This window comes from Miniopterus schreibersii, assembly GCF_964146895.1.
Source record: "Miniopterus schreibersii genome assembly, chromosome: 16".
Taxonomy (NCBI): Eukaryota; Metazoa; Chordata; class Mammalia; order Chiroptera; family Miniopteridae; genus Miniopterus; species Miniopterus schreibersii.
The window spans coordinates 12,920,294-12,947,850 of NC_138116.1; the positions used below are offsets into that span (position 1 = coordinate 12,920,294).

Genomic DNA, 27,557 nt, shown 5'->3' on the forward strand with positions numbered 1-27,557 from the left:
TTTCACAGATGACCATTTGTGGTAACCTAATATTTGTAGTTATCATTTGTATTCTTTGTTCTACTCATTCCTTTTAAAATTTCCCATATATTTACATAATTTGTGTTCTACTTATACACTTAGCACATTTAGACTGACTGATTTTAGGCTTTAAAAATCACTTAAGCTGAAATTAGTGTGGATTATAAAACAAAAATGAATGCGGGGATTGCTTAACGAAAGTCGGGATGCTTGTGAGAAGATTGCAGTTATTTAAGGGAAAGAAGTAAGGAGTGATAGAAGCGTGGCCAGAGATAAATGAATAACTATGTGAAAAATATACAGTTTAGCACATTAAACAGAGAAGAGAAAAACCAGACAATGGAGAAGTATTAGGTAGGAAGGGAAAAGTTCTGTTTCTGACGTGGTATACATGAAGGAGTGATGAAGCAGCCACGTGAAGGTTTTTTTGGAAATGTGAAAGTTTGAGCATAGGAGAGATGTCAGAGCTATCAACACATAAACAGTGATGACCAGTGTCATTAGCTCCTTTAGTAGGACTAGGCTGATAAAGAAGGTAAGAGGTCAGTTCTTAGTGGGCCAGTTTTTATTCCGAAGGCTCTTAGCCATAGACTGTATACTTAATCCTGATCAGCTTTATTACAAATGCATCCTGTTGGCTATGAGGAGAGCCAGATGAGAACATATTTTTGATGTGCAAATTTTTAATACACAATTCAGTACTGCAAACAGTAAGTCATTAATTTGGGTTTTTCGTACATGAACAAGAATTTTCCATAAGGATGTGTGTGGAGAGATTGAATGAATGATGTGGCAGCTGAAACCAGAGGCAAATGAGATCTAAAGGAGGCTGGTGAAGGTGGTAGAGATCCTGGGGCTAAACTGTGCTCTTTAGGAAAAGAGGAGGACTTGCTTAAGGGGTTGAGTGAATAAGGGATAATCCAGGACATCAGGGGGTAACGTGTAGAAAGTAACACCACAGGAAAAAAAGATAGGTTGTGATGACAGGCAGGGAAGGAATTTGTCAGTCTTACTAAATTTAAGAACTCACGGTTTATTGGAGAAACTTTTCTAAGCACCTTACACATTACCTAGCTTGTTCCTCACAGCAACCCACTGAGGTAGGCATTGTTGCTGTTTCCTTTCGTGAATTCTGTCCTTCAGAGTTCTTAGTCCCTGTGTACCCTGTGCCGGCACCCCCAGCCAGAGCTGCTCAGGAGCCTTGATAATTGTTCTTTCTCTGTGCTTTATTTCCCAGGTCACAAGGCGCTTAAAGCATTGTTGAGGTCATTGGTAGATCTTCAAGAAGAGCTGCTCTTCCAGTACCCAGACACTAGACACCTAGTAGATGGAACAAAGCCCAAAGCAGAAAGGTAAGGAGGGAATGCAGCTGTGGAGTTGCTTATTTTCTTTCATCTGAATAGTTTCCCATCTTTTCTGAAAAAGAAAGCTGAATCCTTTCCAGGCAGATATCAGACTTAATGTTAGTAAAATAGAAAGAGCCACTTACATTTAATTGGTTCTTTTGGCTAGGATGGCACAAAAATTGGGAATTAGGTTTTGGATTTTTATACTTAGTTGTGCCTAATTCTCTTTGTGACTTCAGCAAAAGACTTGCCTTCTCTTGAGAGCTGTTGAAATTAGTAGATGAAAACACATTTTAATATCAGTGCTTAATTAATGTTTTTGAAGCAGTTTGTGTCCATATCATGGAATTGCTGGTCACGACTGTATTCTTTTCAGTGAGGGAAGAAACAGTTATTTTGAAGGGTGGACAATTTCAGAAAACGGTAAAATAAACCTTTTTCTTTACTTACACTGTCACATTTGGTGAAGCATCTCCTGCCCCTTTGTCTGGGCCTGCTGTGTGTGGGACCTACTTACTGTTTTCCCCTGGGCTTATTCTCGTTCCATTCTTTTCTACTGACTTGGTTGGAGGGATAAACTCACATTTATTGAGCACCTACTGTGTGTTGGGGTCTGTAATCTAGCGAGTACAATTGGCTATGTAATTGGAGGTTGTATTACTTTCTCATGGCAGTTGCATATAATATTGCTGTTTAATGTTGGTTCTGTTCCCTACCCCTTTGAGTTTTCTTCACACTCAGCTTCTTTTCATTTGGTTCAACTAATTATTATTCAGCTTTTCTAAACAATTGGTTACAGGGAGACATTTTTTCTTATTGATTTGGGGATTAAGGTCATAAAAGTATGATTATGTGTTTAATTTTTAAAGACCCTCTTATAACCAGTATAGGCCTGGTTCATATGCATTTCTAATGTTTTTATAATCTCATGTAATTTTATGATTTGCTTACCTTTTCAAGAAATATTTTGAAATCAGTTATTTTTATATTTTTTGAAAAGTTACATGAGTTTTTGATTGACCTCATGAACATTCTTTTCAAACAAACAAAAAGCCATCCTCACATCTGTGGTGCTATTTAAAATGTAGGCACAGTAGGCAAGGCCTAAATACCCTCAGCTTCATACGAGTCTAGCTTTTTATGTGGGAAATGTTGATTTATATTGGACTCACTGTTCTTACTGGTTTTTCTAGTGAGGAGATTTCCAGTGAAGATGAAGAGCTAGTAGAAGAGAAGAAGACACAGAGAAGGGCCCCACCAAAGAGGAAGCTGGAGATGGGCGACTATCCTGGCTTCATGGCAAAACGCTTTGCTGACTTCACAGTCTACAGGAACCGCACGCTTCAGAAGTGGCACGATAAAACCAAGCTGGCTTCCGGAAAGCTGGGGAAGGCAAGTGTGTGTGTGTGTGTGTGTGCACATGTGTGAGTAACACAGGTTGTGGCAACCTGAAGCAGTTGTAAGAAATTAGAACTACAGCTCATTTCTATGGATGATGTCACTATGGTAATTAGTCATTTCCATAGAAAAATGTACTGAACTCCTACCATTGGGGTTTATACCATTCAGACTTGTGATTTTAACTTGATTAGAAAGACGATTTTATTCTAGAAATTGTGGCCTTGGAAGTTTCAAGTGTTGGAAATACAAAATAAAGAAGTTAATGAACAATTAGTATTAAAGGAGCAGAAGTTAGACTCTTTGTATAGGAAAGTAATACGACCTACTCAAGACTAATTTTTTTTTCTGAGAACAATTACAGCCATTCACAAACTCAGTCTTTAACAGAAAGTCTCTTCTGAAAGAAAGGTTGTCTATTTCTCTGCTGACACAGAAAAATAGAGAAAGCAATGTAGCTGCCTTCAGCACAGACTTTCTGCATTATGTGACACTGGTTAATGTTGTTGCAGGGTTTTGGTGCCTTTGAACGCTCAATCTTGACTCAGATCGATCATATTCTAATGGACAAAGAAAGATTACTTCGAAGGACACAGACCAAGCGCTCTGTCTACAAAGTTCTTGGCAAGCCCGAGCCAGCAGCGCAGCCTGTCCCAGAGAGTTTGCCAGGACAGCCGGTAAGAACTCTGTGATGCACAGTGATTATGGGAGCAGTTTCTGTGAGGCTAATTAACTGAAAAATCTGATCACCTACTTATAGATATTACTCTTGGTATGAGAAATTAGTGAAAGAAAGGGAAAAAACACTACTAGATTGTTGAGAAACTGAAAATATATTTTTTTTAAATGGTTTTTTTAATGCGCTATTATTAACTTATGTGTAGTCTTTTAATTTTGAAATTATTATGATTCTGGTAATGGAAGCCTTCATAATCTAGTCTTTAAAATTCAGTTTGAGAGCAACCTCTTTACAAATGTCAGTATTGAAGCAAGTGTGTTCTTTAGGCTTTATGCTGGATGTTTGGATCCAGAAAAGGATCCAAAATTGGAACAGATTCTTTTTTTTAAAGGAAACTCTTTTAGTTATGGTAGAAATATATATGTAATACTTTTCATAAGTTCAGAAGAATTTTAAATGAAAAGTAAAATTCCCCCCGTCTGAAAATTTTACTCTTCAGATTTAACCAAAGTTCATAATTGTAACAAGCTTTTGGGTTATTTTCCATGTACACAACACACAGAAAATATGGTTGCCTTTTCTTTTAAACTAAATGGTATGGATATATGTGTATATAAATAAATAAAATGTTACAAAGTGTATATAAAATCTTACAACTTTTTAAATTTAATATATCCCAGACATTTTTCCATATCATTATTTAGAGATCTACCTCATTTTTCCTAATGGCTAGAGTATTCTATTGTACAGATTTTTACTATAATTTATTCAAACAATAGATATTTTTGTTGTCTCCAGTTTTAGAAACAGTGCTACAGGAAACACTCCTGAGCATTTGTATTGTAGTTTTGTGTTTGTGTGAGCATATGGATAGGTTTCTTGAAGTGGAAATGTTAAATCAAAGAGAATATGTATTTTAAATCAGATGAATGTTGCCAAATTGCCTCCAAAAAGTCTGCATTCATTTCCAGTCCCACCAGCTGTGTTTTCCAGTACTGAGTGTTGCCAGTTTTAGAGGTGCAAAATGGTGCCTTCTCATTTTAATTTGCATGTATTTCATTAGAATGAGGTTAAACATATTTTCAAATGATTTTTAACTATTTGTGGTTCTTATTGTCAAGTACCTATTAATGTTTTTGCTTTTTAATTTTACAAGCTCTTTATATCTTAAGGAAAACAGTGCTTTGACTGTTACACACAGTTTATAGTAGCTGCATTATTTTGATAACCTCAATGGTATTCACTCTTCCCTTATTGATATAGGAGGTCCTTCCTGAAGCCCCTGCCAATGCCCACCTGAAGGACTTGGATGAAGAAATCTTTGATGATGATGACTTTTACCACCAGGTATGATTTTTACACTCTTTTCTTTCGTTACAAATCAGGTTTTAGCATTTTAAAACAGCTGATCGACTTCTCTGACCAAAGGTAGCTCACTTTGGGATAGAGTCACACAGGGAGTTAAAACGCCTGTGTTCAGAATTGACTTACTGTGTAGTTCTGGATCTGTTGCTTTTCTTCTGTCTTATATTTTTCTTTTAGAAATGAAAATAGCTACAGCTACTGTGTTAGTTGTTGCAGAGTGTAAATTATCTGTAAAATAGTTTCAACTTCTTTGAGTCAGGTCGATTATTCTTCCTTAGCCTTTTTTGATAATATTAATGGAGGATTTTTTGTTAGTTATTTGTTTTTTGTCCATTACTATTATATCAGGATATGGAGTGAAAGGGCTGGGATCCCAGAATTCTTAAATTGCACATCTGGTTCTACTACCTATTAAGTCTCTTGTCTTTATTTTTGTGCCTGTTCACATCAGTTAAGTACATACTGGGATTGCCACTGTTGATTATAATAATATTGTAGTGCTTTGAAGACAGAAAGAATTGGTAGAAGTTGAAATGTGGTTCTGTTCTCAGTACTGTCTCTTCACAAACATCCCCCAATTCTTTCCCTGGCGTTATCATCTCTTGGCATGCTGCTCTTTTTAGCGACGCTGGTGAATGCTAAGGTAGAAAACATTTGAGCTGTGCTAAAGAACTGTTTCCTGTGATCCTGGGGCTCTTGAGAAGTCATACTTCTTAATGAAATGTGCTTTAAGATGTACCCTTTCTGCTCTGGAGAATCGAGGAGGTTGCTCAGCAGTGATATACCAGTTTTTGCTGAACCATTATTTATCAAGATAATTTTTAGTGTGTTGGCTTTTACCAAAGATTTTGCAACTGCTTGCTGAAGGTTTAGCCACAACGACTGTATTATGTACATGGAATGTGAAGGAAGGAACGTAGGAAAATCACACTGTGACCCCAGTAGAACAGGTAATTCTTTATTGCAGATACCTCTGTTTTTTGCCCTAAAAAGAGACAGAAACTTTCTGTTAATCTTTCTGTACACTCTATGATGTTCAGTAAAATTATTAACCATAATGAGTCTTAAAAGTAATGAGAGGAAAGAGGATTGGTGGAGTCTCAGGTATTCCTAGTCAGAGGTCCTGATTCTTTTTTCCTTTTATTCTCTTATTATATCCATTTGTCAGAAGAGTAGGGAACTCTATTTTGTTCTAGAATGTCTAAGGAAGTACCTGATATAGGATATTAATGGCGCATAATTGTGTGAGAGCATGGAAAACAATAAAAAATATTCTGGTCTTCATTAATTGAAGTGTACATTATTCATTGGAAAGTGTATCATAAGTTAAATAGGCTTAGTAAAATAAACTGAAATTACTGGGGAGAAGCTGCTTCCACGGGCGATCCTTAGTCTGAGAGATTTTTTTTTTGGCCTGGAGGTCTGTTTAAAAAGAAATAGCATTACTTGATTGGCCCTTCATCCCAATTAATAATTTTAACTTCAGTAAATTCTGATTTCAGAGTTATGACTAGTCACATCTTAGCTTTTCCCCTTGCTGGTTAATTGGGGTGCTGGGGTTAATCTAAATTAAAACTTAAACTAATAGAGGTCAGCAAGGCAGCTGAAACACCTGAGTGAAACAAATGGGACTGCCACGCGCAACTTTATCTTGGCTGTTTCCCAAGAGGGAAGTGGCAGCAAATTGGAGTTGTTTCAGCCTTCTGTAAAGGTGAACGATGGGTGACACTTGTTAATGTACAGCATCTCCGGAAGCATTCCAGATTGCTTTGCTGCTGTACCAACTGCTGCCATCCACGCGCAGTCAGTAGGAGCTGGACCAGTTGCCAACATCTGGCAGCACAGCAAGGAATGGGTGCAAGTCTTGAAACCCCGCAGATTCTAAATATGGTGCTTAGAACTGTGCAGGCTTTAATCACTTACCACGGTTTGGCAGCAGGCTACGACAGCTTATCCTAGCCTCGTACATCACATCCCGACATCTGCTGAGCCGCAAGGCAGCTGCACATTCATTTTCTTTTCTTGCCTTTTCTCTTCGCCTCCTATTTCTCTCCTTCCCACTTCCCGCCCCCTCCCTTCAGTTTTCCTCCCCCTCCCCAATATGCTTCTTGGGAGAGATGATCTGTAAAGATTACTGCTTCATTGTGTGCAAGTAATTGTGGTGATGCCAGGCCCTTGACAGACACAACGTAGCACCTGTTCTGCTGACCTGGTTAATTTCTTCTGTTGAGTGGGATTTGCCAGAGATTGGAGCTGAAGCCAATTCGATGATAAGGCTAAAGAAAATGGCTGTATGTTTTCTGTCACCTCCCAATTAAATTGGCTTCATAAAGTGCTTTCCTTTATTTGTCAGGGTAGTAAGCCTGAGCTAAGTGTTGCATTCAGAAGTGGTACAATGTATTACAATGGGTTTGTGAGTTTTCATTTGCGTTTTTTTAATGTGATCATATGGAAAAGCTGGGTGGTGAATATAATACATTTCACCCCCTTTTTTTAAAAAAAAACATACTTGAAGCCAGACTCTTTGGGTCCATGTTTTGTAAGGAAGAGATTATAGCCACATTGAATTTTAATGTTTCATTGTAGGGATTTAAAGGCTTACTTGGTTAATTCAGGTGTCACGAGGCTGTGTAAATGCCCTAACCACTGTGAATAATGTTTGGGGTCAGAACCCCCAACACACACACACTCTCTTTGTTTCATAATGGGCCTTAAGCTACTACAACTTTAAAAATATGTCTGCATTATTTAATAAAGGTACATACATATATATCTGAAGAGTATCAGATATCATAAGTAATTATATCATTTTTGAGCTGAAAAGAACTGATTCCCTGAAAAGTTAAGTGACTTCTGAAAGTTATATAGTATATGGCAACTCTAGGACTTGATCTCAAGACTTCTTAGACCAAGTCCTGTTCTTTCCATACCTTTATTTCTAAAATATTTCATCCATGAGCCATAAAAAGACTTCACTATAGTATTACAGTTTTCAGTGTGTGAATAAATAAGCTTCATTTTCTTAGGACTGGAAGAAATATTATGTGTGTTAGAAAGTAATGTCTTTTCCTTAAAAGGTAAATGATTTATTGAACTCCTGTTTCTTAACAATTCTAATGAAAAAATTAGCTTTATAGTCATGTGACTGCTTTGTTTGGGAATCCAAATTGCTGGAAGCTTGAAGTACACCCAGTGGTGAAGCTTTTATCAGGGAAACCGTTCACCTGCTGCAAGCAGTGCAGTGACTCCTAAATGGAGTTAGTTTGCATTTGGCCTATTTCTTGTCAAAGCTCATCCCGGAAGACAATTTGACAAAATGAGAAGGTTGTAAATGGCTTTTTAAACCATCAGTTGGTCTTTGACTTGATAAGCCTGAGTTCTTAAAGAATTGAGGAAGGGCTAATGTTTACTGGACACTACTTATGTTCCCGCTTCTGGACTAATTAGATAGGTACTTGACATCTTTATTTAATTCTCACAAGATTTCCATATAGAGATATGACTTACTTAGCAGTAATCTGTGGAAAGTGACTGGTTTTACCCTTCTCATAGCCGAGACTTCAAACTAGTTTCTTGTCACCTCCTGAGGTATTTTGTTCTGAAAGGTCTAATTGAGCTTAGATATTGACAGATCGATACCTGGATTTCTAAGGGTTCATTAGGGTTTTGTATGTTGCGTCTAGCTGTGTTTATTTTTGATCTGGTTTGTCCTGTCACTTTGAATTTAACCAGGAATGTCTGGAGAAGGGCCTAATAGATTTTGCGCTTTCGATGACCACTTTGATGGGTTAAATTCCTCCCTTCATTTGCCATCAGGACATGTCTATAACTGACCTTGCCACACCCTGGAGTTTTGTATCTAGGACAGTTGATAATGCCATAAACAAGTAATTACTGATTCAGTGAACTATTAAAAGTTGATAATGTTAAGAAATAGAGAAGGGGTAAGTTTTCTGATAAGATGGCTTCCCTTAATTAAATTGGTGAGTGATTAGTATGGACAGGTGATGTGGTTGGTGGCTTTAATTGTATGCATTTAGACCTTAGTGTGAATAAGAGATGTCCAAAGCCATTCCTCTGGTTAATGCTAATACAATGGGACATTCTTACTTTTGCATGTATCTTTCCAGTGGTTCAATTGATGGTTAATAATGTTTTCAGTTTGATCTGAACCTGCTTCTTTTAATTAGTTGTTGGAAAACAGATACCTGTGTTCAAAGTAGTGTTTCATTTTTAGCTTTACTTTAAAATGTTGAAATGTGGTTAGTGTTTTTTAAAAGCTTGATAAAATTTATTACACATAGATCTTTATGGTGATTTTAGAGAGGACATACAAATGAAGTACATAAATTTGAAAATTGAAATTATGGTTAAAGATATAGCAAAGAATTAATGAGGTTTTTTGAGGCATAGTAAAGGTGTTAAAAAAACAAACAAATACCAATGTCCAATTAAACTGCATTTTTAATAATTACACGATTATTTTGCTCTGTGTACAGTGTGTAAGAATTTTGAGATATATTCTGGTTTCTGTGCTGCCATTGTCTGTTTCTCAATGTTTAGACCCAAATACAACATCAGTATTGGCATTTGGTTGCTAGAGTGCACTCACTATTGTGAAGGTTGCACAGAACAGGAGGCCAAAAGCTACATTTTAAATGCAAGATCCAGAAATTTCATGAAACACCAGGGTCTAGGGAAGGTATACACGACTGGCCCTCATTTCTTTCTGTGTTCTTGCTTTAAAAAATATCAGCATGACTTCAGCACTACTACTTCATTTAAACAAAGGTAAAACCTCAGAACAAAGCCTAAAACAGTACATTTTAGGAACCAACTAGGAAAGAAATAAGAATTGGCTTAGAACTGCCTGGGTGGTGTACTAAGTGGTTAGAGCATCAGCCTGTGGACCAAAGGGTTGTGGGTTTGATTCCTGGTCAAGGGCACGTACCTGGGTTGCAGGTTCAATCCCTGGCCTGGTCGGGTGCATTCAAGAGGCAACCAATCAATGTGTCTCTCACATCAGTGTTCCTCCCTCCCTCTCTCTCTCTCTCTCTCTCTCTCTTTTTCTCTCTCTTTCTCTCCCCCACTTCCTCTCTCCCTTCTACTCTCTAAAAATCAAAGGAAAAATTATCCTGGGGTGAAGATTAACCAAAAATAAAAAATAAAATAGAAAGAATTGGCTTACAGCTATTGAAAAAACATTTCAAACACAGGTGGTCATGGGAGTTTACTGGGCAAATATGTGGTCAAAAATTGTCTTTTCTGTACTAATAAGCACAATGTCAGCTGGCTGAGTATAAGTTAAACACAGGATTCCAGCAGCATTTTAGAATTTGGCACTCCTCAAGAAATGAGAAACACTACCTGTTCACCAAAGTAGGCATGATGTCTTCTTATTAAATCGTATTCAATGTGAAGCTCCTTTAAAGTAAATTTTAGGGACAATGTTTTAGCATAGAAAGAGGAAGTTAATAAGCATCTTTAAAAAGCAATGTGTATTGTGGATCTACAATAGAACATAATTGCTTTAAGTTAGCGTCTTTGAAGACCATCAAGCCCGCACTGTCTTTTTACAAACTGGAGCCTAGAGGAGATAAGTGACTAGTGTAGGATCACTACACTTAGTGAGTTAGGACTTTGAAACCCAGGTGTTCTTGCTCCCGGTTTGATTTTCTTTCCAGCACATTATGCTGCCTTTTGATCTGACACGTTTAAAAATCCATGTGAGAATTTCCTTTTCAGATTAATATCTGCTTAGGAAATTGGAGATCCAGTGTATCCATTTGCACTCTGACAAGTCACATGTATCACTTTTGTGCAATTATGAACTTCATTCAATTAACATTTATTATACCAGGTGCTAGGCCTATAAAGACTAATAAGACAAAATCAATGCCCAAGAATTTGTGTCATCTAACAAGGGTAAGGTTCTCTGCAATTTTGTACAGTCATATAGCTCCTCTTTAAGAGTATGACTTTATTAAAATTTAAGTGGAGAAAATAAGTGGTGAAAGAGAGTAATCAGGTCCTTAATGTAAAAATGTACGTACATGCAGTTCTCTAGTGTTGTATTATCACAAATATGCCTCAAGCATTTATTAGCATACTGGTAGTTCTCTCAACATATACCTGATCTAATTCCTAAAGTCATTTCTTCATAACCTATAAAAGGCCCTAAGAGATGCTATTAGATATAAACTCGGTTTAATATAAATTCCCTATTTTCCAAAAATATAGTTACTGGTAGAAGCCAGTATCCACTGAAACTTATTTCAGGTTAGAAAAGCCTTCAGGTATTTGAAGGTTCATTTGCCATGCCTATTTTTGTGTATTTCTGAAATTATCTATAATAAAAAGTTAAGAAGGGGAAAAAAGAGTACATCTAATACTTTCAACAATAAAGATAAATTTTTTAAAAAGTTAAGAAGAAAAGCCTTTAGATTTCTTCCTTTCCTTCCATTCATTCAACAAATATTTGAGTACCTATTATATAGTTACTGAGTAACTGCTATTCTAGGCTGTGCTGTTTAATGCAGTAGCCACATGTAGCTATTTAAATTTAAATTGATTAAAATAGAATCAAGTTAAAATTTCAGCTCCTGAGTCAGTCATACTAGCCACATTTCAAGTGCTAAGTAGCCCCATGTGCTAGTAGTGGCTACTGTGTTGGACAGCGCAAATATAGAACGTTTCCATCATCACAGAAGGTTCTGTTGGAACTGTGTTAGGGGCTGGAGCAAAGTAAAGTCTTGCCCTCATGAGCTCTATTCTGGCTTAGAGATAGGGTGAAATTGGGGAATACATTGTGATACTGCAGTAGAAAATGATAAAACAGTATAGGTAAAGGGAATACTCGGCAAGGATGGGATGGTTACTGTTTTTATATAGGATGTTCAGAGGATAAGGTGATATTTGAGCAGAGACCTAAAGAAAGTGAACAGCAGAGCCATGCAGGTGTCTGGGGGAATAGTATGAGGACAAAGGGAATGGCAAGTACAAAGGCTCTGAGGCACATCAGGGACTAGCATGTTTTAGGCAAATCAAGGAGGCTGGTGTCACTGAGTTGGAGCCAGCAAGAACGAGTGATAGGAGAGGAGATCAGAGAGGTAATGGGAGGCCAGGTCCTGAAAGACCTTGTAGGCCACTGTAAGACCTTTTGGCTTTTACTGTGACTGAGATGGGCGACCACTAGAGGGTTTTAAAGAGAGGAATAACATGACCGGTAATGGCTCTGATGACTGTGTTGAGAATAAACTATAGGGAGGCAAGGTGACAAACAGGAAAACATTTAGGAGACTCTAGTGATAATTCAGGCTAGAGATGGTGATAGCTGGGACTAGACTGGTTTTAGAAGGAGTGCTGAGAAGTCCTTGGATTCTGATTTTATGCTGAAGGTTGAACTGACAGGGTTTGCTGATGGATTACATGTGGGGGTGGAAAGAGAGGAGCCCAGGGCGACTCGAAAGCTTTTGGTATGAGCAATTGAAAGGGTGAAGTAGAGATTTACTGAGATGAGGAAAAACAGTGAGAGAAGCTACTTTGGAGGTGAAATTTGGAACCCGATTTTGGTTATATTAAGATTCCTCCCCACCCCAGTGAACCTGTGTTGGCTTTAATTATTTTTATTCCCCAAATTGGTTATATTAAGTTTAGGATACCTCTGAAACATTCATACAGAGTTATTGAAGAGATTATTATTATGTAATTTTGGAGTTCAAGGGAAGGTCTGGGCTGAAGGTATGAACCTGAGAGCCATGAGCATATAGATTGTGTTTAACACCATGAGATTACCTAGGGAATGAAGGTAGAGAGGAAAAGAGAAGAGATTCAAAGCCTGAGTCCTGCGACATTCACACATTTAGCACTTGGGGAGATGAAGAGGAACCAGCAAAGGAGATTGAGAAGGAGCAGTCAATGAGGGAGGAGAGACGGAAAGGACTGATTTCCTGGGTTCCATGTGTAAGTGTTTCAAGAAGGAGGGAATCTAGTATTCCCAAAGCCAGACAAAAATATCACGAGGAAAGAAATGGCAGACCGATATCTCCTATGAATACAGATGCAAAAGTCAACAAACTACTAGCAGACTCCATCCAGCAACATAAAAACAGTTATACACTGTGGTCAACTGGAATTTAGCACAGGAATGCGAGGCTGGTTTAACAGATACCAACTAATGTAATACACTATGTTGATAGAGTAAGGACAAAAAACCACGCTCATCTCAACAGATGCAGAAAAAAATTTAACATCAGTGTGTCATTGATCCTGGTGGGGCTGAAAAATTACTGGAGTCTGAATGTTGGAAAGATGGATTGAGGTTTGTTTCAGCTGGGCTTTTAGTCCTTAAAGGGCATAATTATCGAATACAAGTTAGTATGTACTACCCTTTCGGTTTCTTTCTTGTGAATCCTTTTTAGTAAAATTGTCTCTAGTTCTGAATGACTTCCTCTTTATGCTTTTAATACAAATGATGTATTGGATGGTGCCATTAAAAGAAACATTGCCAAAGAATGCTCAGAGATGTCTTTGTTTGAGCTGGTGTCCCAAAGAATATATAACCCCTCCCCCACCTTTGTTATAGACAGAAGAAGGAAAAAAGAGACAATCAGGACATCGTGATGAGGGGACAGAATAACTGGAAATGGGAGCCATTGGGAATTCTGAAAAATAGCACTTTCTATACATTGTTACTTTTGGTATGGATTGGGAAGGATGGCTTAATGCAGTCACTTAGTCCTTGTAAAATTCATTTATTTGTAGGAAAAAGAAAGGAGAAGCAAATTGGCAAAAAGAAGTTCCTGAGCATTCGCACTGCCCAGGTCTTACCCTGTCTTCATACATCAGATCCCAGTACTGACAGTGATTTACTTACACTTCTAGTTAATAATTAGACTTTGGGAGACACTCTCTGTCATGCCTAACGGAATATATGGGGTCTGGTGAGAAAGTTTCCTGTTTTGACGAATACATTTTAACCCAAATGGCCAAGCCTAGTGAAATATTATAGCCTTTGAAATATTTTAGAACTTGTGCTGAGAAAACAGTGTTACTTTATTCAGTGAATGAATTTCTCTTCCCTTTCGAAGCACGGGCCTTAGCTCCAGCTTTGGAGGGGAGGCAGAACCAGACAGTGGGAAACTAATCAAAGCCTTAAAGACCAAGGGCAGTGGGGCAGGGAGGCTGACTTTTTCAGTGGCAGCCTCTAGCTGTACATCTCCTTATTTTTAGTAACCAAAGCAGGTTATTTGTGACGTCAGCACTAAGATACACTTGGATTTTATTCATACATCCCGATTCTCCACCATTCTTTCCTATGTTATTTTTCTTGTAAATATTGTACTTGCCATTGCAGAAGTTGGATGCTTTTCGTCCTGATTACAAGGCCCAGAAGACAGCTTGCTACCTGACTCTTTCATTTTAGAAATATTGTTGAATACGTGCAAGGCAGTGTGCAGAGTTCTGTGGGTGGTAAGAATTTGAGTCAGACTGTGCCCTGCCCTCAGGAAGCTTACAGCCAAGCAAGAGGTGACATAAACACAAACAACTGGAAGGCTTGGTGAGGGGGTATGAAAGAATTCAGAAGAGGGAGAAATTAATAACAGTTTGGGAGACTTAGAAAATGCTGCAGGGAGGAGGAGATGGCATTTGATCTAGGTCTTCGAAGAAGGATAGATAGGCTTTTAGATAGGTTGAGATTGAGGGGGAGGGCCTCTAGGTCCAGGGAACTGTGTTATCCGAGTGTGGCGGGGGTAGGAGCAGGTCATAGAAAGAGAATAGCAGTTAGGTGTTCAAATAGAATAAATGATAATGGAGAAGATCACTTTTGCTCCAGTTTCTCATGGTCTAGTTTGGGAAAGTCCTGCAAATAATAGCATATTTTTCAAGTATTGACTTACTATTTTTATATTTTCTTCTTTCCATTTTGCTTTTCCTTCATTTCATATCTTATTTATTATTTGTTATCTACTATTGAAAATCAATAGAAAGGAAAATAGAATTATTGTACTTGTTCATTGTTAGCAGCTGTGGTGATTCAGCTATGGAAGGTGTTGAATTTTTTTTGTCCTAAATGGGGTTTGGGGATTATGAGTATTATTATCTGATGCTGACAATATTTCTAATTATTGAATCCTTATATTTTGCTAAATGCTTTACTTTTATCATCTTTTAAAATCCGAAATCAACTTTATAAGGTACAATAGTTACCACTTTATGGATGAGGGAACTGTCTCAAAGAGGTTAAATAACTTGTCCCAAATGACACAGCTAGTAAGGGGCATAGCTGGAATTCAAAACCCCAATATGCCAGACTCCAAAGCCACAGTGTTTCTGACTTGTTGGCAGATATTCACAGTTATATTGAACTGTGCAGCACACATACACATGCAATTGAAAACTGTCTTAGATTTTAGGAAATGGAAGATGGAAACCTGCAACTGTGATTTGACAAAATTATTTCATAAATAGAAAACACTATATTGAAATTAATGCAGATCTTTATTACAAAAATGTCAAGACACCATTCTTGCAGTAAAAGGACCAACTCAAACTTACTACAGAAAGGGCCAGAGTATGGGAGGTGGTTAGAGGAAGTACAAATGATCTGTTCCTTCTCTTCTTTCCCTGAGAAGAACCAATTTTGTCCTTTGGGAAATGAGACCCAAGAGGGAGGATAGATCTACATTATTTTAACAGTAAAGGAATAAGAACTGTTTTAATATCTTTTCATTCATTTGGATTAAATAGCTTTTGTTTTGTTTTTTAAAATCAGGTACTCTTGGGATGGTTTAAAAAAAAAACACACAAAAGAATTCTCACCCACTTAAAACAAACCACCCAGTTCTATGTAAGACACGTTAGAAGGAGAGGAGGAATTGCTGATGACAGTAATGACAAAAACAAGTAGACTCCTCAGTTGCTTTGGTGGATAGTTGTGCTCTGGATTAGAGTCAAGGTATTATATAATATAATTCCTTTTGTTTAAGAACAGTGACAAGGAGTGTGTGTATGTGTGTGTGTGTGATAAAGTAAACAAATATTTGATCTTTTTTCCCAAAAATAATTTCCCCCCTCTGTATACATATTTACTGAGCTCCTTCAGTGGGCCAGTGCAGGGGATAGAGTGATGAGCACAGTCAGATACACGCTCTGCTCTCTGTGAAGCAGCCAGCCAGCAGAGGAAGTAGACATTAATCAAGTAATGCACTAATAACATGTAAATTAACTACACCAGCAACATAGTGCGTGTGCGTGTGGAGGGCTGCTTGTAAGAAAGGCTCCCCCTGAGGAAGGGATGGCGAGGCGGAGAAGGAGTGGGATACAAGCAGGTAAATGGTTAGGGACGCTTGTTCTAGGGCTGCGTGTGCAGAAAAGGGTCCGTGGTGGGAGTGAGCCTGGGAGCATTTCAGGTGCAGAGAAAAGGCTGGTGGGACTGGAGTGCGGAGGCGGAAGGCTAGGCTGGAGAGATAGATAAGGGGCCAGCCAGACTGTGTTGGGCCTTTAGGCTGTAATAAGAATTTTATCTTCTGGCATATTTGCATTTTGAAAATATTACTCTGATTATAGTGAGGAGAACAAAATGGAGGAGGCACAAGAACAGATTTTACTGAGGAAATTACACTAACACAGGTGAGACCATGTCTGTTTCAGTCTTCATTGTTTTCCTAGTGTGCTCAATACATATCTGTGGAATGAAGAAAATAATAGCCATTCCTAGGGTATAGGCAGGGGAGATAGAGAAAAATGGACAGATTCATGAATTAGCAGGTCACATATATAAGACTTGGAGATAGATTAGCTATTGAGCATAAGATGGAAAAGGTATTCCAGGGATAACACTTAAGTCATTGAGATCTTGAGAATAGAATGAAGCTCTTGGGGAAAGCGCATGGAGTGAGAGGAAAAGAAAGCTTGGGGCTGACTCCTGAGGAATGTTAGCATTTAACGTTTGGGTAGAGGAGCTGGCTGAATATAGAGTAGAGCAAAAGAGGTGCTTCAGAGATCCCAAGGAAACAGTTTTAGGAAGGTGAGAATACCCGGTGTCACTTGCTGCTTCAGGAAGTGTGGTAAGATGAGTCATGACAGATGTCCATTAGATGTGGAGACCTCGAGTTCTTGGCATGATTTGTTTTGGTAGAATAATGGAGGCAGAGATACTGTGGTGGTATAAATTGGTTGAGGAATGAGTGGCAATGTGGAAAGGAAACAAAAAAGTTACCTATGGGGAGTGGATCATTTTGTGGCAGTTTCATACATAGGCACGTACAGTAATTTCTTCCCAGCTATTTGAAATTATAGCATATGTGGATTTATTTTTTGTGTACTTCAAATATAGCATATAGAAATTGCATGTGACTCCTTTTGGGAATAATTTGAAAGATGAGAGAGCTGGGAACAAAAAAAAAATGGTGATAAAGCAGAAGGCAGAGCAGAAATAGATATATTTTCACCAAGAATTCTTGTGGGAACTAGAGAGGAAGCTGAGGGAAGAGCAAACCCAAGCCCGAGAGTCTGCTTTTTGTAATCTCTCAATAACAGAGGGACAGAAACACATGCAAGAGGATTTGACTTCACTTCTCTTACATGCTCTCTATGTATTGGGGAGGGAGTTTGAGAAATCCTGACTCAGCAAGTGAAATAGAGGGTTGCCTCAAGTTTTTTTCCATCTCAAGCATCTGTGGCTATGAGCCATGGAAGCCTGAGAGGTACGAATCAATAACTGTGGGTCACAAATTCAGAAAGCCAGGGAATATGTGGCCATAAAACCAAATGCTTTAAAAATTACTTGGCTTTTAGACAAGGGTGCCAAAACAATTCAAAGAACAGTCTTTCAGCAAATGGTGCAATTGGATAGCCACATACAAAATAATGAGGTTGGACCCTTGCCTCACACTGTATGCAGAAGTTAACCCAAAATGGATTATAGATCTAAATATAAGAGTTAAAACTATAAAACTCTTAGAAGAAAATAGAGGAGTAAATCTTTATGACCTTGGGCTAGGCAATGGTTTCTTAGACAGAACACCAAAAGCGCAAATGACAAATGAAAAAATTGGGCTACATCAAAATTAAAAACTTTTCTACTGCAAATGATGCCATCAAGAAAGTGAAAAGATCACCCACAGAATGGGAGTTGATAAGGGACCAATATCTAGAATATATAAAGTACTGTTACAACTCAATAATGCAAAGACAACTTAATTAAAGAATGGACAAAGCATGTGAATAGACCTTTCTTCAAAGAAGATATACAAATGGACAGTAAGCACAGGAAGATGCTCAACCTCATTAGCCATCAGGGAAGTGTAAGTCAAAACCATAAAAAGATGAGCCACTAGGATGGCTGTCATCAAAAAGTCAGATAATAACAAGTGCTGACAAGGATATAGAAAAAGTGGACCTCTCAAACACTGCTGGGAATGTAAAGTCGTGCAGCTACTTTGGAAAACAGTCAGGCAATTCCTCAAAATTCTAAACTTAGAGTAACTGCATCACCTAGCAGTTCCACTCCTAGGTATATACCCAAGAGAAATGAAGGCATGTGCTTTACACAAAAATTTGTAATGACAGTCCATAGCAGCATAGCCATGAAGTGGAAACAACTAAAAGGTCCCTCAATGGATGAATGGTTAAGCAAAATATGGTATATCCATACAATAGAATGTTATTCAGCCATAAAAAGGAATGAAGTACTAACACAATGAAGCCAGTCACAAAAGGCCATATATTGTATGATCCTTTTTATGTGAAATGTTGAGAATGGGCATATCATAAAGACAGAAAGATTAGTGGTTGCTTAAGGCCATGGGATATGTTGCTTAAGGCCATAGGGTATCCTGGGGATGACAGTTAATAGGTATGGGGTGGGGATGAAAATGTACAAAAATTAAATGTGATGATTGCATAATTCTGAATTTATTAAAATACACTAAATTATACACATTTTGAATGGATGAGTTATAAGTGAATTATATCTCAGAGCTGTTAACAATTGGCATTATCTGCAGCAAATGAAAATGTCATCGGTGTTATTTCTAGTGTGTTGCCATGTTTAGAAAACAGAAAAATATTCCTAAGGGTTTTAATCAATATTTCCTCAATCTTCCTGTCCCTTTTCCCCTTGTAGGAATTGTAAAGTTTCTCAGTGTGAGATTGCAGCCTGGGAATATTTTTCAGAAACATCTATACTATTTTCTCTGGGCATTGCTAAATTAATACTGACAAATTCTTCTTGGTTTCTCCATTGCCTAAGGAATGTTATAATACTAGGGCTCTAAGAAGACCTGAAGGGTAAAAACTTCCTATACTTTTAGTTGTTTTCTTAATTACTTACATATTTTAAAATAATATATACACTGTTGATTTATCAATTTGGGCATTTATCAAATCATCTCTTGACTTTTGGTAGTGAGACCCTAGCTTTCCTATATGCCCTCCCTCCACACTCAGTCCTCCATTCTCCGGGTGCATTATTGTCAGAGTTTTGTGAAAACCAGTCAGTGTTTACACTGTTATGACTGAATAAATGTTGTTCACAAGTAATAGACTGTGATTACATTTCCTCACAAATTTGTTTTTTCCTAGAGCTAATACTGCCTGTTTTTAAATGATTTGCTTAGTTTTCTACGCATCTCTTGGTATTCCACCCCCCACCCCCCTTACTCAGAATGCCTCGAGTATATAAAATAACCTATCACTTCCCCCCTCCTTCTGCCTTTTCCCCTGGGGACCTTCCTCCAGAGTTCCCTGGACTCTGTTCCTTTCTGGAAGTGCTGCTCCCTGGGCCACTGCCATCTGTAGTCTTGGGACCTGCCTTAGCTTCTTTCCTGAGTTAGACCTGTGTCTTAACATCTCATTCTTTGTCTTTCTTGCTGTGCGCTCCCATCTTACTGAAGCACACCTGCCTTTGAAGGAGTGTGTGGAAAGTAAATTGTTGAGGCCTTGCATGTGTGAAAATGTCTTTATGTAAGTAATTCTCATACTTGGTTAACACTGGCTGTGTATGGAATTTGAGGTTAAAAGTCATTCCCCTCAAAACTTTGAAGGCATTGCTCAGCTGTCCTCTGGTATCTGCTATTGCTATTGAGATGTCTAATCCCACTTAGACTTTCATTCCTTAATAGGTAGGATGACTATATAATTTCTTGTCAAATCTGGGACACTTGAGGTGCTTGCCTGAAAGAATACTAGGACAGCAGGCATAAACCAGGACTCTAGGGGGTAAACTAGGACATGCGGTCACCCTCTTTATATGTGACCTGTTTTTCTCTAATCATTTAGGATCTTCTCTTTGCTTCTAGTGTTCCACATTTCACAATGATGTGTCTTGGGAAAAATCTTTTTTCATTCATTGTACTAGATCTTTGTAGGCTCATTCCTGTCCTTCAATTTTGGGAAATTTTCTTTATTTCTTAAATAATGTTCTCCCAGCCTTTGTTAGTCAGATGTGTGACATTTTGGATTGTCTTCCAGATTTTTCTTCTCTCACAAGTAAGCAAGGGGATATTATCTTTTTGCCTTTTTCTTTTATATCTGAGAGATTTTTGTACATTTATCTTCCAGTCATTCTATTGAAATTGAAATTTTTCTGTTTGTGTTTAATTTCTTGTTTTACTTTTTTTTCTCAGCATCCTGTTCTTATGGAAGTGTGTCTTCGTTCACTTCTTTGAGGGTGTTGTAAGTCCCCCCTCCCCCCTTCCATCTAAGGTTTCTTTTGTGTTGTCGTGTCCCCCCCCCCCCCCCCCCCCCCCCCCCCGCTCTCTTAAGTCCCTTTCTTTTCTCTCTGGTCTGGTCTATGTCTGAGGCTTTTGTTAGATGCTGGTGATCCTTAACTGTGTTTTCATATTTAAGAGGAAGACATTCAAAAGTATCTCTGAAAATGGACCATAGCCTTTTGGCTCCTTTATAATCGTGCCGTGAATTCAACTCTTTTGGTTGGAATATTCTCAAATGTCAGAACTCGGACATTTTATTTTCTGGGGAGAACGGGGATCAGCCATGCAGTCCCTGGAAGATTCCTCCTCTGCTCTGCTGCCGGGGCAGTTTTATACCTGGGTGCTGGCGTTCTGTGCAGAGGGTGTCGGGAGGAGGCAGAGGTGATATTCTCCCTCATCCCAGCCTTCTGTGCCTCGTATTTCTCAGTCTGGAGCTTCTGTGGCTCAGTTTTTCCAGAGAATAAAACTTTCTTTTCCCCAGCAAGAGGAGGTGGTAAGAGGGGGTTAGTCCCTTGGCTGTGGGGGATTATGAGAAGACCCAGTAGTTCTGCCCCCAGCCCCGTCTCCGCCGGTCATGGTAACTGCCCCTCCAGAGCTCAGCCTCACAGGGCTTCTGTGGGCCTGATTAGCTCCACCCTCACCTTTATTCCCTCTGGGCACTTGAGTGATAACTTCCTTTTACTCCTTCATCTCCTGACTGCCTTTGAAAAATTTATGAAAATCTGCTCTCATTAGCTCTCCCTTTCTCTTCTTTCTTGTGGGTTAATACATTTATTTTATTCCTCTACTGTCTTTTAGAGGGCTTGAGAGGGAGAAGAGATAAACTAATGTGTTCAATCTGCCATTTTTAACTGATTCTGGCATGCATTTTTCCAGGCGGGGTATTATAAATGCTGATTAGATGTTGTGTAGAACTAGCGGTGCTATTCCTCATGTATGTTGTTATGGGTTAAATAGGTTTCTGTGGGCTGACCTGGAAACCTAACTACATCTATGATTTTCCCCTAGAACTAGAGAAACAATCAAGCTTCTCTGAGTTGACTCTCTGGAGGAATTATAATAGGCTAGAGTGCAAATATTTCACATACCTCTCCATTTCCCGATTCTCAGAGAAGATTACAAATATTGTGTCATCGTCAAAATTAAAAGCTCCAATAACTGTAACCGAAACCCAAATTTTAATGGAAAAGTTTGTTCATAAAGTTCAGCTATAAAAATTGAACTGAGAAGCAAAATTGAATTCTCCAGCAGTACCCCTAAAGCTTCATTTTTTTTTCCCCTGCAACTTTTCTGAAAGCAGTTTTCCTAATTAAATTTAAACCCAGTTATAGTGATAGCTGTGGGAAATAGTAATGGCCATGGGAATGGTTTACTTATATTTTCTTGCTACTTTCTTATTCCTACCTTGCCCACAACAGGATCTTTTAAAATACTGGACTGAATAAGCTAGACTTGGCCAGGCAGACCAAGAAAACCATCTCCCTAATCACGAATGACTAAGAATAGCCATGCAAGGCACTTGGGTAGTGCAATGCAACCCAGCATATGTAAAGTGCACAGTGCTGGAAGATAAACGCTGCACCAACCTGCCGTTTGAATTGCTGAGGCCACTGCAAGTGTAATGGATCCACTGCAGTTGTGCAGTCCAATTTTCAGCCTTGGGGAAGGGCATATGGGGCTTTCTTCCAGAGGATCACCCTTTTGTGCGGGGGCAGCCTTCCATGAGCACTTGCTCCCAGTGGCCATGACAGCCCTAGTCTCAAGGGATCAGAGCCGATTAGGAAAACCAGGAACGGTTGTTGTAATCTCTTATGTGGCTAGAATAAGGTAAGGGCAGTGAGATGCAGTCATTCCATTATTTCCTTTTTTCTTTCTCTTCTTTATCTAAATTTTTTTTTATTATTACCCTCTTCCCCCTTTTCCCTCCCATCCTTGCTTTTGACAGCATATTGACTAGGGACCAGAAGCCCATTTTTGCTCAGCCTTAAGGGCAGCTGTTTACAGAGTAGCAGCGTTACATAGGTTTACTGTGTCGTATGTCTGTGTAACACTGGATTTGGATCTTGTATTTAGCTGCCAGAAGTGACTGTGATGAAGTAGGAGAGATAAACTGATAGATTGGCTGCCAGAAAGGTGTTGGGAATCAATCAGATAAACAGGGTAGAGAAATAGCTTGCTGTTTTCTGGTGATAATAAACCAGTGGCCTCTGGTCCCCACATTTTAAACATAATTGCTGTAGTAATAATGTCCAAACTAAGCAAATGAAGAAAACATCACAGGCAGGTTTTTAATTGCAACTGAGCTATCCTTTTCCCTTTTGCTATAAAGATTAATCTTATATGGAAATGAATATTTTTATAAATTTGTTTTACCTCTTCCAGTGCCTGCTTACATAAACAAATGAAAATGAGAGCATGAGCTACTTTCATAGGAATTTATTCCTCCTTCTTGTCCCTCCCACAAACTTCAGCTATTTAACTTGGTGAAATATCTATGTTGCTGCCATGCCTCACCTATGAAACAATTACTTATTTTTGTGGAGAGACAAGTTTTAAAGTCAAACCTTATTATTGACAGATGATTAGCAGGAACTAGTTTATTTTGGTGTCTCCCCATAGATCTCTCTCAGATTTTTGGAATTTGCACCTCTGTTGCCATTTCCCTGCGTACATGTAGCGCTTGTACAGGAGAAATGATCTGCAGTTTTGTTATTGTAATTTAAAGCTCTCCTCCTTGAATGTTGACCTTTTAAATCCATTGCTTCTCTTTACCTAGGACTTTAAGATCCAATGCAAATGCTCAGGTCCGTGGGAAAGATGTAGATTTAGGCTTTGATTGCATGCAGTGGACTCTACCCAGGACCAAGAGGAGAGTAGGTTAGAGTTCCCATGGAGTTAATTGTATAGGATTAGAGACTGGTTTTTTGTGTTGTATTTGCTGTACACACATATGTCTTTCCTTAGGTTCCCTTTTAAAATTACTGTGGCTGTGAATGTGTTGATGTCACATATAGTTAAATCACTTAATAGTTAGTAGGGTAGAGTACCAGCTATGGAAAGCAAGAGAATGAAGTCCACACCTTTAATTATATATAATAAAGGCTTTTGCCTGAGGAAGACCTTCCTGACTGCTGGGGGTTAGAGGTCAGAAGTTAACCATGTACCATTATCCTATTGGTGAAAAGCTGATGCATCTTCCTTTTTGCCACACAGCCCTTCCCACCTGACCTTTTAAAGATTCTCCATTGATATCGATGAGGTGGACAAAACTAATCATAAAAACAATGAAGGGGATGTTGCAGACTCATTGATCCATTTGAAATGAACTGCAGTACAATAATTCTTCCAAATGGACTTCTGTTCTCAGCTATTGCTCTAGCCACCTTTTTAAAGATATATAAATATGAAAGGGTTAATGGGATTTCAGTCATGCTCCTGTCACTGGGTTGTCCCTTATTGATTGTAGTTTTAGAGATGTCGCTGTGCCATTCAGAATTCCTACTGTGCCCTTTTAAAGTTAGTTGGTGCTGGGAGGTGATAAATAAATCAGTTGCTTTCCTTTTTCCCCTAGCTCCTTCGAGAACTCATAGAACGGAAGACCAGCTCATTGGATCCCAATGATCAGGTGGCCATGGGAAGGTAATTTAGATATGGCTTTCTATTTATGCAAGCGGCTTACATAATAGTTTCTCCCTTTGATTCCCCTGGATTCTGCCTCCAAGGCAATGATTGGCCCTGTATTAAAGTTGAGTAAGATTATAAGAGCTAGAAAGAGAATGTGATGGAAACCTTAATTGTTTACCCTACATTGCCTTACATGCAGATTGAATAAGAGATGATAGATATGTGTTTGTTCTAGGGTTTGTTTTTCAGAGTCCTTTTTATGCTCTGTGCTCACTGATTTGGGTTGTGACTGTATCTGTATCAATCTCTGACCAGTGGACAAAAAGCAACCCCAGATGTGTGCTCTCAGCTGTCAGATGTGGCGCTGCGCACAACAGGTCCTTTGCTCATAGCCGAACCTGCTTTGTTAGAGTGTGCCCTGATTTAGACCTCTACCCTTCAGTAAAAGCCTCAGCACGATTAGAAATGGAACGTGGCAGCATCACCCAGACGTCAGGGGAGCATGTGAAGTGGTGAAGGAAGGCCCTTGTGTGGGCGTGTCACCCTGTGGTTGGAAAAGAAAAAGAGCACCTCGAGTGCTACCTAGTGAACAGTGTCCATTTAAATAGCCACGAGCCATAATTTGCAGAAGCCTGAAAGGGAACAAAAGCTGCAAGTGCCAGAGTGGGAGTCTGTGCAGAGAAGCATTTGGGGAATGCAATGAAAAGTTTGTGTTGACGAAATAATTTTATTTGAGTAAAACATTTGAATTTTAGGATAGGATGTTGTTGGTATTTTGTGTCTCTCTGGAATATTATAGAGAGCTGCTCACTATAAATTTAATGTGATAGAGCAAATTGTATTTAAGTGGTGATTATATTGTACATTTATCTCACTTTACAATAAAATAGATTATGGTAATTAAGATTATATTAAGATTACGGTAATTGGATTTCCCTAGATTTTTTTTTCCTGACGTTGAGTTTTCATTGTATAAATCAGGTAAGATGACGAGCTGCTGCTGTTTTTCCCAATTCGTTTTTTCACATTTGTTCATATGAGCAATTTATGAAGATTTTCTAAGCCCAGTATCTTTTATTTGAAAAATTAATTCCTTTTCATCTAAACTGACTGCAGAATATGTGACTCTTGTTTGGATCTTGACTCTAACAAACCAGCTGTAAAATTGAGACAATCTGGGAAATTTGAAGACTGACCGAATATTTGATAGTAAAGAATTATTGTTAACTTTTTTTAGGTATGACAGTGGTATTGAGATGATGTTGGGGAGAGGGGAGGAGAACCTTTACCTTTTAGCAACACATTCTGAAATATTACAGATTAAATAAAAAATAAATAAAATGACTGTAAAACTGGTATCAGTAGTGGATAATTATTTCAAAATTAGCAAAAATTGGAAAGCACAAGAAAAAGCAGTTGGCTTAATTAACAAAGGCAAAATTAGATTTAAAGAATTCATGTGTTTGAATCACACAATTTGCAGTATTAGCAATAGAACTTGCTGCACAGCTAAAACATTAAAAGCAAACCCAAGCAGCTGTACTCAGTTTGCTGGGTTTTTCCACAGACTGGTATATTTAGTGCTTGTCACAGCAACTCCAAATACTAAGGAGCATTGTTAACCAAATTTGCTGTAGAATTTCCCAGCTGCCATTTGTTTTTTTACCATTGCACAGATCCTCTTCAATTGATTAGCCGCTTTGGCTCCAGACTGTCTTGAGGAACTTCATGTAGGTTGATGATTTCTTTCTGCAGGGTTATTAGTGGGAAAAATTCCAATTTGTCAATACGTATAACTATTTCTGTTAGTGATGATGCATAACATTGCTTGTGAATTTCCCAGGCAGTGGCTTGCAATCCAGAAGTTACGAAGCAAAATCCACAAGAAAGTAGATAGAAAAGCCAGCAAAGGAAGGAAACTTCGGTGAGTTACTTTTTAGAAAAAAATTTCAGCATGTTATGTTACCATTTCTCTTCTCTTGCATTTTGTCTATTATGTCATTTTTCTATTCTTCTGGTGATTCTGGTTTCAAAGATCAGAAAAATAACTGAAACAATATGTGAGACTTTTTTCAACTCAGTTTTCCTTACTCTAAAATGGAAATACGGTTTTAGGGGTTTTTTGTGCTACTCTTGTAAATGGGTGGTTATGTACTATCTGCCTTTCTCTGAAAGAGAAATACTAAGTAAACAAGATAAGGTAGTTAAAATTGTCTTGGTTTTAAACAGTGATTTCTAGAGAACAATATAAAAATTTTATTTTGGAGTCTTATTTAGAACAGGATTATACTGGTTTATTTTCATGATGCTCTACGTGTACACAGTATGCTAAAAAGATATAAAGATTCCAGAGAATGTTTCCAATATGCTTAAATGAGATGAGAAAGAATTTTTATGAGAAAACCGAGAAATTTCTGAAAACCCTCAACCCTGTGATCTCTTTAAGGAGTCTTATAAATACACAGAAAAAAAGGAGTAAGAATAGGAAGTGACATTTCTATGCTTTTAGACTTAGAGTCCTTGTAACTATATATAATACATAATATCAGTCACACAAAACCTCTGTGTCAAAGAAACTACTTGTAATTCAGGTGCACATTGGAAAAAAATCTTAATCTCATTGTGTTAGGACAGTTTTAGGCAGGTGGCTAATCCCACATCATTATTAGAACCTGCCTGTCATTAAATTCCCTTTGGGCAAATGTGGATCTGTGTCATTTTTAAATACCTTCAGAGAAGCAGATTTCACAACAACTTTACTGAACCTGTTTGAATATTTAACAAAACTTATCAGGAAACGCTTACTTTTCTATAACTTTGCAGAAATTAAACTTTTTCATGTGTTGAGATGTCCAAATCTTCATACTTCTCACAGTGTCGTTTTTAGTGTAGTTATTAAGAGCATGTACTCGAGAGTCAGACTGCCAGGGTTTGGATCCCAGCTTTGACATTGACTAGTAGTTACTTTGGGCAAGACCCTTAGACTCCCTGTCCTAGTGTCTTGTCTGTAAAATGGGTGTGATAATAGTATGGGCTTGTAGGGTTGCCGTGAGGAGTAAGAGAGTAAGTATATGTGTTGTTCTTAGAACAGTGCCAGGTACATAGTAAGCACTATATAAGTATGTGTTGCCATTATTACCATCATTATTATTGCTATTACTATTCCAAGATTGGGTCTGTCTCCTGCTCTAGTGTTTGTGTACTTGCTTGCTTACATGCATGCCTCTTTCGTACCTGTCTCCTACACCCGCCACCCCTGTACGGACTTTAAAAAGAAAGTTACTAATAGTACTTTATAATTGACCAAGCTTATTCTTTAATTTTGAGATCAGATTTTTCTCCAATAGTGTGCTTTAAAAATTATAGCTGTATGAGGCAATGCATGGTCTCTACAGTGAGGAGCCCAGG

At 38.3% G+C, this 27,557-nt stretch overlaps 1 protein-coding gene across 1 annotated transcript in view; it reads left to right on the plus strand.

Annotated features, from left to right (window-relative positions):
• AATF (apoptosis antagonizing transcription factor) overlaps positions 1 to 27,557 on the plus strand; it is a 75,979-nt gene that overhangs the window by 26,227 nt on the left and 22,195 nt on the right. The window contains exons 5-10 of the mRNA XM_081115667.1: positions 1,259 to 1,373; positions 2,561 to 2,759; positions 3,278 to 3,442; positions 4,708 to 4,791; positions 24,097 to 24,164; positions 25,993 to 26,073. Of these exons, the coding sequence (XP_080971793.1) occupies positions 1,259 to 1,373; positions 2,561 to 2,759; positions 3,278 to 3,442; positions 4,708 to 4,791; positions 24,097 to 24,164; positions 25,993 to 26,073 (712 nt within the window). The remainder of the gene's footprint in view (positions 1 to 1,258; positions 1,374 to 2,560; positions 2,760 to 3,277; positions 3,443 to 4,707; positions 4,792 to 24,096; positions 24,165 to 25,992; positions 26,074 to 27,557) is intronic.